The sequence below is a fragment of the Lutra lutra genome, chromosome 13 (assembly GCF_902655055.1).
Source record: "Lutra lutra chromosome 13, mLutLut1.2, whole genome shotgun sequence".
Lineage (NCBI taxonomy): Eukaryota > Metazoa > Chordata > Mammalia > Carnivora > Mustelidae > Lutra > Lutra lutra.
The window spans coordinates 72,179,298-72,197,427 of record NC_062290.1 but is presented as its reverse complement, the minus strand read 5'-3'; the positions used below and the strand labels follow the sequence as shown (position 1 = coordinate 72,197,427).

General features: G+C 48.8%; 1 protein-coding gene across 1 annotated transcript in view; it reads left to right on the top strand.

Annotated features, from left to right (window-relative positions):
• Nucleotides 1-18,130, top strand: part of PTPN3 (protein tyrosine phosphatase non-receptor type 3) — a 111,293-nt gene that overhangs the window by 62,342 nt on the left and 30,821 nt on the right. The window contains 6 exon segments of the mRNA XM_047699159.1: nt 3,113-3,247; nt 5,775-5,951; nt 15,277-15,463; nt 15,639-15,716; nt 16,710-16,766; nt 17,786-17,942. Coding sequence (XP_047555115.1) covers nt 3,113-3,247; nt 5,775-5,951; nt 15,277-15,463; nt 15,639-15,716; nt 16,710-16,766; nt 17,786-17,942 — 791 coding nt within the window.

Here is an 18,130-nt window from a genome sequence, read left to right as displayed (position 1 = left end):
ACTGATATCTACAGGAATGATAATCAGAATATTTAATGAGTAGTGCAGTGGAAGAAATTCCTCTTCTAAAATTTTAACTTTAGAGTGTATTTCCTAAACTAATCCTGCAGTTTATATTTTTGTGTATTTATTCTAAGACTACCCTCTAAGTATAAGATCTAACAGAAATGATTAAGCTACTGTAAACTATTGGTTGGTTTGAAAAAATTGTTTTCATAATTTTGTTGTTGATGTGGCTGTTACTAATGAAACAGGGGCCCCTGTCTAAGCCATTATCTGATATGTGGGACTGTATCAGACTATTTTCATGACATTCCTATTACATTGATAATCATTAGGTAGCTTTTTATAGATCCAGTAAGCAGTGAATTTCTGTTCATATCAGTGATAGTATTTATGGTGCTAAGTGTTCTCTCTCAGCTCCTGATGAAACAAGACCAAATATATTTTCAAAGTTTCCAGCTCATATAATATCATCTAGTATTTTATACGTTTAGTGGCTCTTACTGAACATGTCACAGACTCAACTTTATGGGAATTTGCTGTTCACTTTAGTTGGACCTAAGCCTTCGGGCCAGCTGACAGGACTGGATAGTGAGCAGTTGAAAGCCTGGACTTTGCTGAGAAGACTGAGTTCAGATCCTGCCTGTGTCGCTTTTGATTTGAAATTACTGTTCGAATTTCCTCATTTCTGTCAAATACAGCCAACACAGAGTTGGGGGTGAGGTGGGCAGGTTCTGTGAGAGAATAAACAACCCCTATTTTGGGTACAGTAAAACAACCAACCATCTTGGGGTGCCTGGGTGGCTCAGTCAGAATAGCGTCCAACCCTTGATTTCAGCTCCTGTCATGACCTCAGGGTCATGATTTCATGTCCCATGTGGGGCTCCACGCTCAACATGGAGTCTGCTTGTCCTTCTCCCTCTGCTTTTCCCCCATGTGCACGTTCTCTCTCTCTCTCTCTCTCAAATAAATAAAATCTTTTAAAAAAAAACAACAACAACAAAAACACAACCATTTTTCTGTTCTGTCTTGAGATTTTGTGGATTAAGAATTTGGGAGGGGCTTGGCTAGCCACCTCCCCTGCTCCATGTGGTATAGACTGGGGTTTCTCAGTGATAGGCAGCTGGTGGCCAGGCTGGGCTGCGGATCCAAGAAGACTGGGCTCCCATGCCTGATGGAATGATTGGAAGTCTGGACCCCCCTGGACCCCTTCCTTCACTCTGTTCTCAGGGCCTCTTCATGTGTGCTCTCCAGCAGGGTAGTTGGATGTCTTATGCAGAAGTTCAGGGCTCTGAGGCCAGAAGCACCCAGTCATCTTCAAGGCCAGGCCTGGAACTGCCACAGCTCCTCTCGGTCAGAGCCGTTACAGGCCAGCCCACATTCAAGAGTCCAAGAACTTGAGCCATTTTTAATCTACCACTGGGGGTCAGTGATTTGGGGACACAGGTCAGCAGTTCTTCACTGCGAAGACCAACTCCATTGTATTGCAGATTTTAGCCCTCACTGTGTCCATTTTATAGATGAAAAAATTGAGGTTCACTTCCATGATTTGCCCAACCCTAGAGCTATACCTACATATTTGCATGTGGGGCCTCCTAATAGAGGTTCCACATAAAAGGAACTGGTTCAGTATTTTGCAAGCATAAGGGACAATGAAACACTTTTTTCCCCCTAAACAGTATCTATTAATAACCTGTGACACATACCTTGGGGAACTACGATATTAAACTTTTAAATCCTCTTTCTCCCCTTGTTCTGAGGCAAGGTTCTCAATCAATGCTGATTTGCTTTCTGATGTAGATTCTCCTGGTGTTGCTGCTGTGAACATTTTGATCAGGGTGACAGTGATATTTCTTACTGTAATTGAGTACCTTGATATTTTCAGGAGAGTTTCACGTTCTTCTGGGGTTTTTGTCCCACTCTTTTTGTTTGTTTGTTTGGCTTACTGGTTTTAGGCTGCAAGGACATGCATGGAATGTTTTTGTTTTTTGGGTTTTTTTTTAAAGATTTTATTTATTTATTTGACAGAGAAAGAGATCACAAGTAGCCAGAAAGGCAGGTAGGGAGGGTGGGAAGCAGACTTCCTGCTGAGCAGAGAGCCCGACACAGGGCTCGATCCCAGGACCCTGAGATCATGACCTGAGCTGAAGGCAGAGGCTTAACCCACTGAGCCACCCAGGCGCCCCTGGAATGTTTTGATAAGACATTATAACTTGTTTAAAATGTAGGAATGGCATGGGGCACATGGGTAGCTCAGTCGTTGGGCATCTGCCTTTGGCCCAGGTCATGATCCCAGGGTCCTGGGATTGAGTCCCGCATCGGGCTCTCTTCTCGGTGGGGAGCCTGCTTCTCCCTCTCCCATTCCCCCTGCTTATATTCTGTCCCGTGGTGTCTCTCTCTCTCTCTTTGTGTCAAATAAACAGATAAAATCTCTTAAAAAAAATAAAATGTAGGAATGACAGAACTGAATTTCCTTTAAAGTGACTTCAAACCCCATCCCTCAAAGAATTCATTCCTTGGGGGTCTAGATGGCTAAGATTTCAATTCTCTAGGTATAAATAGAACATGGACGTTAGCTCCAGGGAAGCCTGTTCATACAGCACGGGGCATGGAGCGCCACCACCAGAGCATGTTCTCGGGCCTTCTTTCAGAGAGTTCTCTGTGATTTATAGCTTATGGCTTTTGCCAGCTCGGATGACAAAAATCACCTTCCTGGAAGGATGGTTAATGTTTGTGTTCATGCCATTGTGAGTGACGTGAAAAATTCCTTGAAGTTATTTGAACTGTTTTTGTGTTATCCTGAAAATGCCTTCTCATCTCCTGGTAAGGTTTGGTTCTCTTCTGAGCTTCAGTTTGTTGTTTACAGTAGTAGGGCCAAATACTTTCACCAGAAGCAGAGAAACAACAAGGAAAGGCCAGAGCAGAAGGGAACCACTTTGGACCTCGTACCTCCACTCCTTGTAACCTTGGCTGGTGTCTGTCATCCAGGAGCTAACCAGCCCTCCACCTGGGAGGGAGTGTGCATGGATAGACTGTTTGTTTTATGGTGTAATTTCTTGTTGAACATGTCTGTCCGCGTAGAAAGTGAACCTTGCTTCTGGTTTTTCAGGTCTGTAAATAACCAGTATTGCAAAAAGGTGATTGGAGGAATGGTGTGGAACCCAGCCATGCGGAGATCATTATCAGTGGAGCACTTAGAAACCAAGAGCCTGCCTTCTCGCTCCCCTCCCATCACTCCCAACTGGTATGTCCTCCTTTGTTTTTTTTTGTACTACCCACCAGTAAAAACTTTATCTCTCTTAAAAACTCAGCTTCCTAAGTCTTCCCAAGATAGGTGGCCCACAATCAAGGTTTGTGTTGCTCGCTTGGCTCTTGTGGAACGAACAGTTTACTGTTTTCATGACACGCGCAGGCCTCGGCTAAACATTTTCCTTAGTGTGTGGTGCTGGGATGTTCTTGTTTTTAAGAAGTTATTTAGTCTGAATTGGAGAACTACAGCCTACTGAAAAGCCCCCTCTTGGAATTAGAGTACACACTGGCATATTAATGTTCTGGGAAATCCTGTGATAAGGAAGCACACTGAGCTTTAACATCATCTGTGTTCCGTTAACATCACACAAAATAAACTTCGGGAAAACCTAGTAAAGGGTCACCGGGTAGGGTGTGTGGCCCTCAGCAGCAGGAGCAGACGCCGTTGGGGAAGTAGCCTGCCAGTTGGCAAGAAAGTGTCAGTTGGCAAAGTGGGAAGGACAGCGTGTAACCGCATCACCCAGCCTCAGATTTGGGCCCTTTTGTTAACTCACAAGTTTCTTTACCTCTCTGGTCTCAGTCTTCCCATCTGTCAAAGGGTTCAGAAATCACCCAAATGATTGAATAGTGTACAAGTGCTTTGTAAGTAGGAAAAAAAAAAGTAATCAGGTGGAATTCTTACTGTATTAGAATGTTCGTCAGAGACACCAGGCCAGTTTTGTGAACCCGTCCAGAATGGCCGGGCGTCGTCCGGAGGAGGGGAAACCAAGCCAGAAACATTGCCCCAGCTCCCTGCTGGACTGGAGAGCATGGCTTTGTATTCATGCCTTAAAAGATGCAGGTGGACCTGTAAATGACCGAGGATAGTCCTAGTAGGACTAAGGGAGATTCCAACAGGCATAAAACGGGGCTGCTGTGCAGGGCCGCTTGTTGGGGACCTCCCCCGCCCCCAACCCCCAGGGCCGAATGCTATAGGCAGAGATGCCGATGATACGTGGTGTTAGAGATCCTGGCATGACTGAGTAGATTTGTTTCTTGGTTTCCCAAGATTTAGGCCCCTCATGCTAAAGTGATAAATCTGTGCTGTAACATAGCAGCTTAATTTGTCTGGAAGCCTCTGGGGGCAGCGATGCCAGGGCCCCAGAGCAGAGGCTCAGGATGGCGTCCAGGAGAACAGCGGGGTTTGATGTCGCCACACCCGTGGCCAGGAGCTCTGACTGCTATTTATAGGTCCCCTCCTGAGGAGTCACGAGCCTTTCTTCCCTGCTCCGGGCACAGTATTATTGATTATCTGGGCCCCGGGGGAATGGGAATAGCGGAGGCCCTGGCAGTGTCCAGGAGACATGGCTAAGGAAGAAGAAGGCGGAAAAATGGAGAGAAAGTAGAAGGCTCAGCAGCCCGGAGTCACCCACTGCGGGAGCTGATGCCCAGGGGCCGCGCCAGTGGTCCAGAGAACACGGCTTCATTTGGTTCATTCTCAGGAGCAGGTGGGTACAGCTGAGGCCCAGAGAGGGGGTGTGAGTTGCCTAAAGCCACACAGCAGCTGCTGCTGTCGGTGAAACAGGGTGGTGGTGCCGCGCCCGTCTAATAGGGCATACAGGCTGTATTTTTAAAAGCAAACATTTCGGGGCGCCTGGGTGGCTCAGTCGGGAAGCGTCTGCCTTGGGCTCAGGTCACGATCTCCGGGTCCTGGGATCGAGCCCTGTGTCGGGCTTCCTCTCCCTCTGCTGCTCCCCGTGCTCATGTTCTCTCATTCTCTTTCTCTGTCCAATAAATAAAAATGTTTAAAAAATTTCCTCTTGGATTAAGTGAAATTCCATGAAGGGATGTAGTTGAAGTAAGGTTTTGGTTTTGCCAAAAACTGTATTTTGGCTGCGGCTGCGGCTGCTGCTGCTGCTGCTTTTTTTTTTTTAATTTTGTAAGATTTTATTTATTTATTTGACAGAGAAAGAGCACAAGCAGGGGGAGCAGCAGACAGAGGGAGAGGGAGAAGCAGGGTAGCCATCGAGCGGGGAGCCCAGTGCAGGGGTCGATCCCAGGACCCTGAGATCATGAACCAAGTGGAAGGCAGACACTTACCCTCCTGAGCCATCCAGGCGCCCTGTATCTTGCCTTCTAAGCCCGTTACTGAATACGGGTGTTCGAACGAATCCGAAGAATTGACCAGTAGTCAGTATAGTCTGTTATTTGTGCCCTGAGAGCTTGAGTCTTCCTAGGAGGATAATTTACTCTAAATCAACCTCGCCACTTCCCAAAGAGCATAAATTAATCTCATCGGCCTGTTTTTATAGCCAGGGCTACCATGCTGGGGGCTACGGCATGGGGGCTGAGAGTCTCGAGGACTGGTGTGGCCCTGGGCAGATGCCAGTGTGGCAATGAGTTAACCGGTTCTTAATTTCCAACAGCGCGAGCCAAGGCATCCTTAGAAAGGTCAGGGCACAAAGTTAGATCCCTGATGCCTGGTAAAGTTTTTAAGTGGAATTTGCTTTCAACACTTCACACTCAACCTTGCCCCCACGCAGGCGAAGTCCTAGGCTCCGGCACGAAATCCGAAAGCCTCGGCACTCTTCTGCAGATAACCTTACGAACGAGATGACCTACATTACGGAAACAGAAGATGTGTTTTACACGTACAAGGGTTCCCTGTCCCCCAAAGACAGCGAATCGGAGGTTTCTCAGAACCGAAGCCCGCACCGAGAGTAAGAAACATGTTCTCTTCTTTGTATCTGTGCATTTTGGCTGTGGAGGGATTTGCTCAGGCCCAGAGATGGCCATTTAAATCAAGGGCTGGAGCCTGCAGCCAGCTCGTCGGCTGCCCTCTGCCTGTGTCAGAGTGTCCTTCCACCACGGGGTGGGGGGGACAAGCTGTACGCCTGGGGTCTCAGGCTTGCACTTTTTCTTGTATACTCTCCACAGACATGTTAGCTCTCTTGACCGTCTCTAGTTCATGAGCAAAGCCCTGTTTTAATTAGTACATGTTCCAGAGCGATAGCTAGGTTAACCTTAATAGCAGTATTTCTCTAGATTGCCAAAGTTTCAACCACTGCAAGGTTTCTGGGTCGCTGGAGATAGGCTTACTTAGACCCGTCCACAGAAAGCCGTCTCAGACCCACAGTGTGCCCTCGGGGTTTTATGGGGAGAGGGGCTCGTCTTTAATGAATCATTGGTGTAAAGCAAAAACATGCAAAGACCATCTCCTGCATTTTTGTTAACTTTTTTGTCGACAGTTGGGATTAAATTCTTTTATGTCCCCACTTTCCCTTTGTTAAATGTGACACACTCCCTTCACATCTCAAGGCCAGGGAAAAAATGTCTTTCCAAAAGTTCTGGGTTGAGTGCTTTTATGATTCAGTTAGCTGTATTGAATTCACTCGTTCCCTTCTGTCTTGATGAGCAGGGAACCCAGAGCTCCCTGGTTGGCTCAGTTGCTTGGGCTTCCCTCCCTCCAGCTTCTGACAGAGCCTCCACACTTCTTCACTTTTTCCATGGGTCTTACTTTTTTCTCTTAATGTATTCACGGTCCTACCCGATCTATACATTTTAGAGTAAGCAATCTCAAAATCAAGTTTTTGCAGTGGACAAGACCTAATCATAGATAAAATGACAAGTATGAGAAGACCAGGTCAACCATTAGGAAGTCAACCATAGACATGGAGTATTGATGCTGTTTAAGTGCCATACTCTACCTGAAATCTGGAACATAATGCCTCCCCTAATGGCACAAGGTTAGCGAGAAGGCACTTTAGTTAATCTGTAGATTTTTACCACTCTAGCTGCTAGGCTTAACGCACTCAGCACACCCTGACTGTATTCTGGACGTCGCAGGTGAATTGCAAATCTGGCTTCCCCCTTACACGGGAGGTTGTTACCTCTCTATTGTCTCTGACCGCAGCAAATGTGGTTTCCAGCTTATCTGTGTTCTTAACACCTCTGGTTAAATAATTCTCTGGTCACTGTTTCCTTGTGACCTGAGCTCGGGTGATGCTTTTGTTGAAATGATCCCTATCTCTTGCTCCAACTTGCAGGCCTGTTGAAGTGACAATGTGGAAGGGTGTGAGTTCCTTTGTGTGACACCATGGCTTTGCCAACCTAGATAGACAAGGCAAGAATGCAGGCCTGCATGGTTTGAGCCAGTGTGAGTCGACGACGGGGTTGTGTAGCTTTGGGGAAAGGAGAAAGAGGGTTTGGGAAATGGATCGAGGGCTCTGGGAAGCTCAGTCTCACACCCTCCCTGTCACCCCTTCCTCTTGTGGTTTGCAGCCCCCTCATGGAATTGGGGACCATCCAGACTCCCGTGGTCCAGTGTAGCAGATTTAAGTTTCTTAACATTGAAATCCCATTCCTCAGTCATCCGAGCCTCATTTCAAGTGCTCAGGAGCCACATGTGGGTAACGACTACCATACTGGATGGAGACAGACAGAGAACCTTCCCATCATCACAGAAAGTGCTGTCGGCAGTACTGATCCGTGCCACGTAGAGAGAGGTGGATGCTGTCCGGTGGGGTGTGGGTGCTTTTCAAGGCTCCGTGTGGTGCTGACCACAGCGGCATGCCCTATGTACCCTTTGCTGCTCACGGAGGGAACATCAAGGCGAATTAGACAAGTCTCTGCCTTAAGGGGCCTCCAGTCCAGCTGGACAAACAGCATATTGTCAGCCTTGGTCACTGTGTCTTCTACCACTTTGGGAAAAGGAAAGGGTTTGGGGAATAGTCTGAGGGTCCTGAGAAACCCAATTATGTGTCCCACGTCAGATTTTCCTGCCGTGGCCTGCTACCCACATCATGGCATCACGTGGCAGCTAGACCTTCACAGCCCAACACAGAAGCTACTAGCCACGTAGGGCTATTTAACTTTACATTCAGGAGCTCCTGGGTGGCTCAGTCAGTTAAGCAGCTGGCTCTTGCTCTCAGCTCAGGTCTTGATCTCAGGGTCATGAGTTCAAGCGCCACGTTGGGCTCCATACTAGGCGGGGAGCCTACTTTAAAAAAAATACATTCATTAAAATTAGATTCAAAACTCACTTCGTTAAGTCCTGTCTAATTCAAGTACTTTCAGGCCGTGCACACCCCAACACGTGGCCCATCAATTCTTTCTGAAACTTCCCCGTGAGACCTTGTAAGATGTGTCATCCCGGGGCACTTTCTGTCTTGCCGCTTAATGTTCTAAGTAGCAAATAATGGTGATTCCAACGCAGCCTTTCTTGTTGCGGCTCTGCTAGGTGTGACAGGAGACATCTCACAGAGTCCCCTTGGTGGCCGTGTGCGGCATGTGGGGCGAGCAGGTGAAACATGGCAGGCCCTACCACCTCAGGGGGGGACCTCTCCCTGCTGGCGGGAAGCTGCCGCCCGCTGGGTCTTCAGAGGCAGCTGCCCATCCCCGCCCCCCAGAGTCCAGGGGTCGGGGGTCCCTCTGCTGCCCAAGGCAAGCAGGTAAGGTTGTTCTGTGCTTGGTGAAAAAAAACTGGGGGTGGTTCCTGGAGGGACTGTTTATTTGCAAGGCCTTTAAGAAACGTCTGGCATGTTTTCGACAGCCCGTTTGTGCTAAGAGGCAAAAAGAACTATTCTGTCAGAGAATAATATCGCAGTCTGGAGGGTTCCCTGTAGAAAGGAGAATGAAGTGTACCGTTCTGTACCCATGTAAACAAGAAGAAGAAAGAGAAAGGAGGGAAAAGAGCAGAGAGATGGGGGCTCTCCACCCAGAGTGGCGCGGCTCAGGCTCTCTGAACGTTATCTTGGCGGGTGAGTCACCGTCCAGGCTGTTCCGTATTTATAGCAGCGCCGCGAAGTTTATGATTATCGTTCTGAATCCTTGGCAGTTCGCTTTGTGCCCGAGTCAGCTGTGCTCTTTTGTTACTCCCAAGGTTCTCTCAGCCCTTCCGTGTTCCTTCGCTGGCTTCGGAGCAAAGTCCGGACTCTGCAGGAAAGGCAGTTTCCTTCATTGCGGGGGAAAAACAATTTTTTTGAAACCGACCACTCCCCACGACCCAGAAAACGGGGGAGGGGAGGTTCCCTGAAGGAAAAGTGACTTTTCAGAGCAGAGCCTGGCAGAAAACCCACTGGGGCACAGAGGAGGGTCGTATTGGAAGGACTTTTTCGTCGTTGGTTTTTCACGGTTGCCCTGACGGGTCCTCAGAGGGAGCGCGGCTCTGTGTGGTGATGCCTCAGGATTTGCTGGCCTCTCTCTTCAGGGCCTGCCTTGTTCCGGGGGACACGGGGCGGCTGTCACTTTTTATCTCAAAACTCTATGCAGACAACATGTGAGTGCACTTAACGCTACTGAACGGTACACTCGAGAAAGGCTAGAATGGTCAGTTTTGTAGTGTGTGTGTTTACCCTCCGCTGTTAAACACTTCTAAAAAGAACTTCTGCTCATCGAGAGGGACTCTGGGAACTCCCTCTGGAGCCACATCGGCCGTGCGGGAGCACGCCCGGCCCGGCCACCCGGGTCTCCCTGCCGGCCCTGGGGCAGCCTGTCCTGGTGGTGGGCAGCCCTGCCGTCCAGCCTGTGCAGGAAGCCTTGTCCTGGACGCTGGGCCAGCACGAGCCCTGCCGTCCGCAGATCCCTGCCTCGAGCTCCTGGAACAACACAGGAGGTGTCCCTTTCTCATTCTCCCTCACAGCCCCATCTCCCCTCCTTTACATTACTTCCCATTCCGTCGGCCACGGTCCACCCTTCAGCCTTCTGGTCACTGTTCTCTGCACGTCAGTCCTGGACTAGAGGGTGACACCTGGATTGGGACGTAGTGACGGGATCGGTATACATCTGAGGGAAGAGGCCAGCCCGCCACGGGGCTGCCTTAGCAGTTCTGTGCTCATTTTCTCTGCACCTCGCCTGTCCTCCACCAGGACATCTGACCACTTGCATGACCGATGCCTTAAACCTCAGGGACCCCAGTCTCCACTCACCGTCTCCCTGTCCCACCTGTGGCTCCTCCTGGGTCTTGGCAAGTAAGGACCGCATTTCACTACTACCCTGTTTGCAGCCGTTGGAAACCTCAGTCATCCTAGACTCCTTTTCTTCTGCCTTCTTCTGCGAGGCCCTCACCTCGGTAATCTTCCTCCTAGGCTGTTCTTGAATTGGAACACCGTGCCACTGCGCATCCCGCGGTCACCCCCGTCATTGGTCATGGGGACGGTCGTGATCGTGTCCTTGACCTTGGATCTGCCCTCCCAAGCCATCCCTCACAAGTCAACAGGCTTCTCTTTGGGAAATCTGTGCCCCAGCATGTCACTTTGTCAGAGTTTCTTGCCTCTGCATATGCTGCTATTTTGTCCTTTTTGTTAATATTTTTCCTAGTCCATCTTCTCCTTCCCTCTCAGCTACCTGTTCAGACCCCTGCTAATTCATCACTCAAACTCCAGGTCCAGTGCTCCCTGCTCTGTGAAGGCTCTCCTGGCTTCCTGCTGTACACTCAGACATCTGAGCATCTCCATTGCAACAAGATATTATTTGATTATTTTTATACTTTAAATTCTTCTCTTTTTTTTTTTTTTTTTAATTCCTCTCTGAAACTAGACTGTGAGCAGGGATAGTGCCATGTGTACCTCTCTGAGAGCAGGGATAGTGCCCTGTGTACCTCTCCTTCCCCCAGACCTGGCATGGTGCCCAGCACTTAGTACATATTCAGTGAGTACTTGCATGGTTGGACAGACAGATGGACAGATAGACAGATGGTTACAGGAAGCAGCGGGATGCCCCCTCTGCCACCTTCACGTTAGGTACCCATATCCTGTGAACAGCATTGCACGATTTGATTTATATGCACACGAAGAAATCAAACAGACCTCCTTTGGTGAGTTTAGGTTAACCATCATTTGTGAGCAGAGCCGTGTGGTAGGTCTGTGGCAGGTCATATGGCAGGAAACTCTCCTCAGAGAACTAAAGCATGAAGTGACTGAAATGGAAGGGCTTTCTTGCTATTGCGATATCTTCATTTCTGAGGGAGAAGCCGGGGGTGTGGGACAGATGCACGACCCATGATTCCGTTAGTGCAGAAATAATAGAGCCCAGAAAGCAACCCATCTGCACCATACTCCCTGAGCCACTTCTGCCACTTCTGAAGTCTTGATCTTGGGCCGTTGGCATTTACAACAGATTTCAGAGTATCTTCAGAGTATCATGTGCAGAACATCTCCATGTCCTAAAAACCCACACTTGAAAAGAGTATTCTGTTTGTCATTCAGCGACCCTGATGTGAAGATAAGATCTGTATGAAAAATTTCTCCACGAATCTCATTCACAAGAAACATGGCACTAGGGGGGAGCTGGTACCCTTTCTTGTAGCCCCTCACACTCACGCTTCAGCCACAGCTCAGGAACATCAGCATCTCCTGAGAGCTTGCTGAAAATGTGAGCCTCGGGCCCACCCCAGGCCTGCTGAATGAGAGTCTGCATTTTAACAAGATCCTCAGGGGACCCGTATGAACGTGACGCCCTCAGAAGCTCTGAGCTCATAGAAGCTGGGAGCTACATAGCCCACCTTTTCCCCTCCGCCTCCAGGTGACTCAGTGAATTCTGTGCTCTTCTAGCGTAACTCAGCCAAGCCCAGGTACTTCAGGAAGGTGGTTTTCTTCTTCATTCACTCAGCACCATGTTGAGCTCTCACTGCGTGCCTGGCTGGGTGTCTTGTGTGCTAGGATAGGAGAGAAAGAGAAGGAGAAAGAGGAAGAGGTCTCTGCCAACATGGAGAAGCTCATAGACTCTAGAGAGAAATGACAGCAAATGGCCCCTGTTCTGTCACACCACACAGCAAACACCTCCTCACCAGGCACCCAGTTAGAGCTGGGACGCCCTCCATGGAGCACGGCTTTGCTCTCTCCAACAGGCTTGAGGGTGTAGGTCATTGTCCTTTCGTAGGGTTTAGGGAGCTGTGACATCAAAGCATCACGATCAGGGAGTTTTCTTTCGTGGGCAGTCCTACCATTTACAATTTCCTTAGCTTTGCTTCTCTTCTGAGAGATGAATTCTGGCATGACTTTGGCTTCTCATACCTGTAGTCGGTGGCACTTAGAGTTCTGAAGCATATGTTTCCTGCAGGTGAATGCGCTTTGGTCTGCCGGTCAGTCTGTCCTTACCCCTGTCTCCCCAGTGAGCTGGAGGTGGGCAGTCCCTCCCTGGCTGCTCTGGCTCCCAGACAGCAGTGACAGTCCCTCCCCACCCGCCATGTCCCCCGCTCCTCTGACAAGTGCCCCTTTCCTGCCTCAGGGACAGACCCTCTTCCCAGTTACTGGCTTTGTCAGCCCACAATGACTTCTTGCCTCAGCTTATCCTACTCCCTTTCTTCACTCCTTTCCTTAGAACCCAAGTACCCCTGGCTGCTCCCCTCGTCCCTCCTCACCCACCAGGCTCCCCCTCAGTAGCACGAAGCATCCTGCCCCAAGGAGGGAAGAAGCCTGCTTGGTTTGGCATCTTGGCTCCTGGCATCCGTGTGCTGTATCCAGCTGCCACGTTCTTGTTGCTTCTCAGTTGATGTCCTCCTCACCATCTGTCTGTCCATCCTCCACGCTGAGCAGAACGCTACTGCAGCCTACAGGGAACGTCTGTACATAGTTGATCAGCCAAAAAAAAATCGTCATATGTTTAATAAATTGCTCTCTAAAAGTAACCTCTCCATCCCTACTTAGAAAATAGGATTGGGCACATAATGACTTGGAATATATTATTTTTAGCACTGTGGGCTGTGTTAGATCGACCGTTACATTTTATACTGAAAAAGAAAAATACTTTAAAACTTTATATGATGTAAGCCACGCATCCAAAATGTAGAAATTAAACATAATGGACATAAAATGAGACTTCTTGAAATTAGTCCTCTTCTGCTTTATTACTTTGCTCTTCTGCTTTTTTGTTTATATGCCCTTCACCCTTTCTGTCACTGTCACCCTCCAGAGTCTTCCAAACATTTGAAGCTTGTTTGCTATTTGCAACTTCATATTAAGGGTTCAGCTCCACCTCTAGAACTGGAAATAGTGTTTCCTAAACTGGGTTTGGCTTGATTTTTGTCTGGCAGCTGCCAAGCAGTTGCCCCTCTTGCCACTAGGGGGTGCTCTTATATGCCTGAAACAGGCCAAGTTACCCTATTTGGGGGTAATTTTTTTAAAGCTTTAAGTAAATTAAAGATTCATTCGTTTTCATTGTGAAAACTTACCACTGGTATACAGCTTCACTTCCAAAATATCCTGTCTCTGAAACCCTTTCCCATCCATAGCACTCTTCGTCACCCAGCAGCTCGAAGGCCATAAGGCCACACTCTTGTCTTGCATATCGCTGTTATGTCTACACTGGTCTGTCACTGAATTTTTATATTCCCATAAATTGAGATAGTGAATTATTGTGTGAACATGATACAGATTTTATGTTTAGAGTAAGATAATTTGAATTTTCTAGGAAACAGAAGCCCCAATTTCATGAAAAATCCACGGATAAGGGTTTGAGATAAAAATTTAATGAGGCAGCAGCACCATCATTTGTCTATTATGTGTCACTGAATGCCTTGTCCACTCTCCTCTGTCACCTTTTAAGTCCATTTGAGGTTAGAATGTGGCAGAGTCTGTAGTAGGTAAAGAAAACCCTATAGTCTGTTGGCATTTTAAGGCATCTTTTGCTAGGCCTGTGGCTCTGGAGGGAGGATAGTGGGGGTGTGTGTGATGCAGAGAAGTCGAGTGTCCTACACAGTGACAGCTGAGATAGTTAATCCCTGTGACCCTCTGTGGTGGGGGGTTGCGGGGGGGGGGGGGTCTTAGGAACAGACTTGGTGTGGCCTGGAGAAGAAAGAGATGCCTGGGGACCCAAGTCCATCAGATTCTGTATGTTAAGTGAGCGGAAAGCTGACTGCCTTTGGGCAAGTCACTCAGCCTCTCTAGACCATAGTTTCTTCATCTGTGAAATGGGAGTTAGACCAGAGGATTTCAGAGGGACTGTTCTCATAGTCTATAATTCTCTAAGACAGAATTTCCTGTGCTGATGGGAATGTTCTGTTGGCTCAGGCTGTTAAGCGTCGGCCTTACACTTAGTTCATGATCTCAGGGTCCTGGGATAGAGCCCTGTGACAGGCTGCCTGCTTAGCCGGGAGTTTGCTTCTCCCTCTGCCCCTCCTACCCTGCTCATGCTCTCTCATTCTCTTGCTCGCTCTCTCTCAAATAAATAAAATCTTGGGGCACCTCGGTGGCTCAGTCAGTTAAGCATCTGCCTTCAGTTCAGGTGATCATCTCAGGGTCCTGGGATAGAGCCCTGCATCGGCTTTCTGCCCAGCAGGGAGTCTGCTTCTCCCTCTCACTGTCCCTTTGTGTTCTCTCTCTCAAATAAATAAATAAAATCTTACAACAATAATAATTAACAAATAGATTAAAAAAATAACATCTTTTAAAAAGAAAATTCTGTAACCGTGGCTCCTGAGCATTATTGAGATGTGAGTAATAAAACCAAGGAACTTCTGGTCTTCATTAAGTGTAAATGGGCACAGGAGGACATATATTAGAGGGGGCAATGTATAATCTCATTGTACGTAATTAATGGAGATCACAGGCAAATACTGCAAACTAGGATTAATGTAAATGTCTTCGAAATGGAACTTCAGTCCCATTTGGGGGAGGCTGGGTAGCCAAGAGTCCTACTGACACAGAGCTAACAGCAGGAATGAGATGAAAGGAAAAAGCTTTCAGAAGGGATAGAGGTGTACATCTGAGTGAGCTTTGGAAATTAAGCCACCAGAGTAGCTGGGCACATTTCCCTGTCACCTTCAGAGGACCTGGGAAGGGAGCTGAGTTTTCAGCAGCTCCTGGATCCTCCCTGCCCTCCTGCACATTTTCCCCAAAACTAAAGGTGGTGATATTCAGGCTGGACAAGAGCAAGGGCAGCCCGTGGACCCCAGGTGTGCCAGAGCCCTGGCACTGACCTTTGGAGCTCTCCTAAGGTTGCAGGAATTCATGACAGCCCTGGGATGCCAGGCCCCGACCGTCAATGATGCTTGCTCTGCTAACATGTTAATCCAGTGAGTAAGATATCTCCTCCTTCTCCATAATGAAGGAGTATATCCGAGAACAATCCAGCACAAAGCTGCCTGACCCAGAAGTCATCCAGTTCTGTGTCTTCATCTTCAAATGCTCCAGGCTCCTGCTCACCAGATGGCGTCGATCAGCAGTTCTTAGAGGATTTCCACAGGGTGACCAAAGGGGGCTCCGCCGAGGACTGCAGCCAGTACTACTGTGACAAGGTGGGTGAGCTCGGGTCCCGTGGCTGCTGAGCGGCCCAGCCGGCGACCACCCAGGCTTCCCTGGGCTGAGGTGCCCCGGGACAATTCAAGTAATGAGGACCAAGGGGAAACACCTCCTCACCACCCCCTGAGAGCAAGAAGTAACATAATTAATCATGTCTGCCACATTTTCCAGAATGATCACGGTGATGGCTACTTAGTTTTGATCCGCATCACACCAGATGAAGATGGAAAATTTGGATTTAATCTGAAGGTACGTCGTGTGTCTTCATAGGGATGCCGTCTTTAGATGGCTTTTCAGTTCCCATTGGGAGAGTGCTGCTTGCTGAAGTCTGCATGAGGACACTGGCTCAGGCCTCAGAACTGGGGAGTTTCTGACGTGGCCATAGCACTGCCTCAGCCCAGGGGCCTACGCTGTGCTCAGTTATAAACGTGTACTGAGGCTCAGAGCGATGACGCACTGTTGGCCGTCGGTCTACCTCCAGAAGAGGGGGTTTCGAGGGAACCACGAGCATCACTAAAGCCAATGAGAGAGAAGAGCAGCACAAGTTACAAGGCCATGTGCAGGGCCCTCCCCCACCTCCGCCTGCTTTGGCCCACAAGTCACACCCCATCTTTTTCTGCAAATAAAGTTTTATTCGCACGTGGCCACATCCGTTCATTTACAAATGGTTTGTGGCTACCTTGACACTGGTGGCAGAGTTGAGCAGTTAGAACAGAGCCCTCTATCCCATACCTACTTACCCTCGGGCCCTATACAAAGTGGACAAAGCCCTGCTCTAGAGCAGAGCGAGGGCGGGTGGTCTCCACTGCCCACCCCCACAGCTGCCACCGCAGACTTCCCTTCCTGTACCCCAGCACCCCGCTGAGGCCCTGCCCTCACAGCACGTGACTTTTTCTACAGCTTCTATCCCCGATGCTGAAAACTCCCCTTTCCAGCAGCACTTCGAGGCTGTGCTTTTGGAGTCTTTGGGGGATGTTGCATTTTTAAAAAGGAGCGCGACCCTCTGAGCACATCTTTAGTTCATGCCATATGGGAACGGCAGTGAGAGACATCTGAGCAGTCCTCTGGTTACCCCACTGGACCCCACAGGGTCACAGAGCTTGTACTCCTGAAAGGATGCCAACCCCTGGGATGAGAATAGGTTAAAGCGATGTCTGAGCCCTCCCTGTGTCAGCAATACCCGTGTGTCTTTTTGCTATGAGCTATTCAAGCATTTTGTTTTTTAATTTAACGTGTTTCCAGGGAGGAGTGGACCAAAAGATGCCTCTCGTGGTATCGAGGATAAACCCGGAGTCACCTGTAAGTGAACACATTTCGTTCTTCCCTACTTTTGTTTTCTGCTAAATCTAACATTTCTCTTTCCGTGTGCCGTTCCTTTCCCAGCAACAAAGAGTGTGTGTCAGTGCATGCATGGAGATGGAAAGAAAGAATGGAATCCATGTTTTTTTCCAGAAGTTTGCCGGTCAATGTAGCACCAGCATCCCCTGAGAACTCACTAGAAATACAGAATCTCAGGCCCCATCCCAGACCTCCTAAACCAGAATTTGCATTTTTCACGGGATTCCCAGGAGATTGGTGGTGTGCCCATTAAAATTTAGAAGTCCTCTCACGGAAGGGAAATGGAGGCACAGAGTTTGTTGCTCTGCTCACTCTGCACATGGACCCACCATCCACGCCAGCACCCTGCCCCCTGCCCTCCGTCTTGGCCTCCTCAGGAGAGGGTTTGCTTTTCTAGAACAGTGAGCAGCCACACTGCATCTCCTTAGAAGGAAACCCGGTTGGGGCTTTTACTCATACATGGGCCTTAAGCCCGTAGTTTCCTTTTTCTTACTGCCTGTGTTCTCTTCAAATTACAAGGCTTCTGTTCTATACTGTTCGGTGCTTTGCTTCTCTCCATGCTGGTTTCTGCCTTTGGTGTTACGCTGACAAAGGCTTTCTCCATTGCAAGAGAGACAAAGACTCACGTTTGGCTGACGAATCATTTCCTAACAGCACATCGAGAAAACAGCAGCTCAGAAGCCTCACAGTTACTACGTTATAGTAATAAGTGGAGGTTGGCTATCGTAGAGAAAAGGCTGCAGTAAGTCTCGTAGCTTTATTCTGAAATGCTGCATGACTCACGTCGGGACCGTTGACAGTCCCACAACCCGCGACCGTGTCAGCATAGCAGCGGATAGAAAAATAATGGCGCGGTCGTGCCAGAGGGAGACGAGAACACGAACATGGTCTCAAGTGTCTGGGCCCCAAGGGCGTCCGCGTCCTGCCCTTGAGGATTGTGTTATGGTAACTGAAGAAACTCGCTTTTCCTCTCCACCCAGGCAGACACCTGCATTCCTAAGCTGAACGAAGGGGATCAAATCGTGTTAATCAATGGCCGGGACATCTCGGAACACACCCATGACCAAGTGGTGATGTTCATCAAAGCCAGCCGGGAGTCCCACACGCGGGAGCTGGCCCTGGTGATCAGGAGGAAAGGTAAGAGCGGCCACAGGGAGGAGCCACGGGGCCTTAGAGAGGTGGGGCCCTATGTGGCCCGTTCCGTGGTTTTGAAAATGTTGAGCTCGTAGCCGGCATTGGAAAATCCAAGAACTTTCACCTCCCAACCAGGATGTGGGACTTCTCACTTGAAAAATGTGAAGATCTGCCCACGCAGGGCCCAGCCC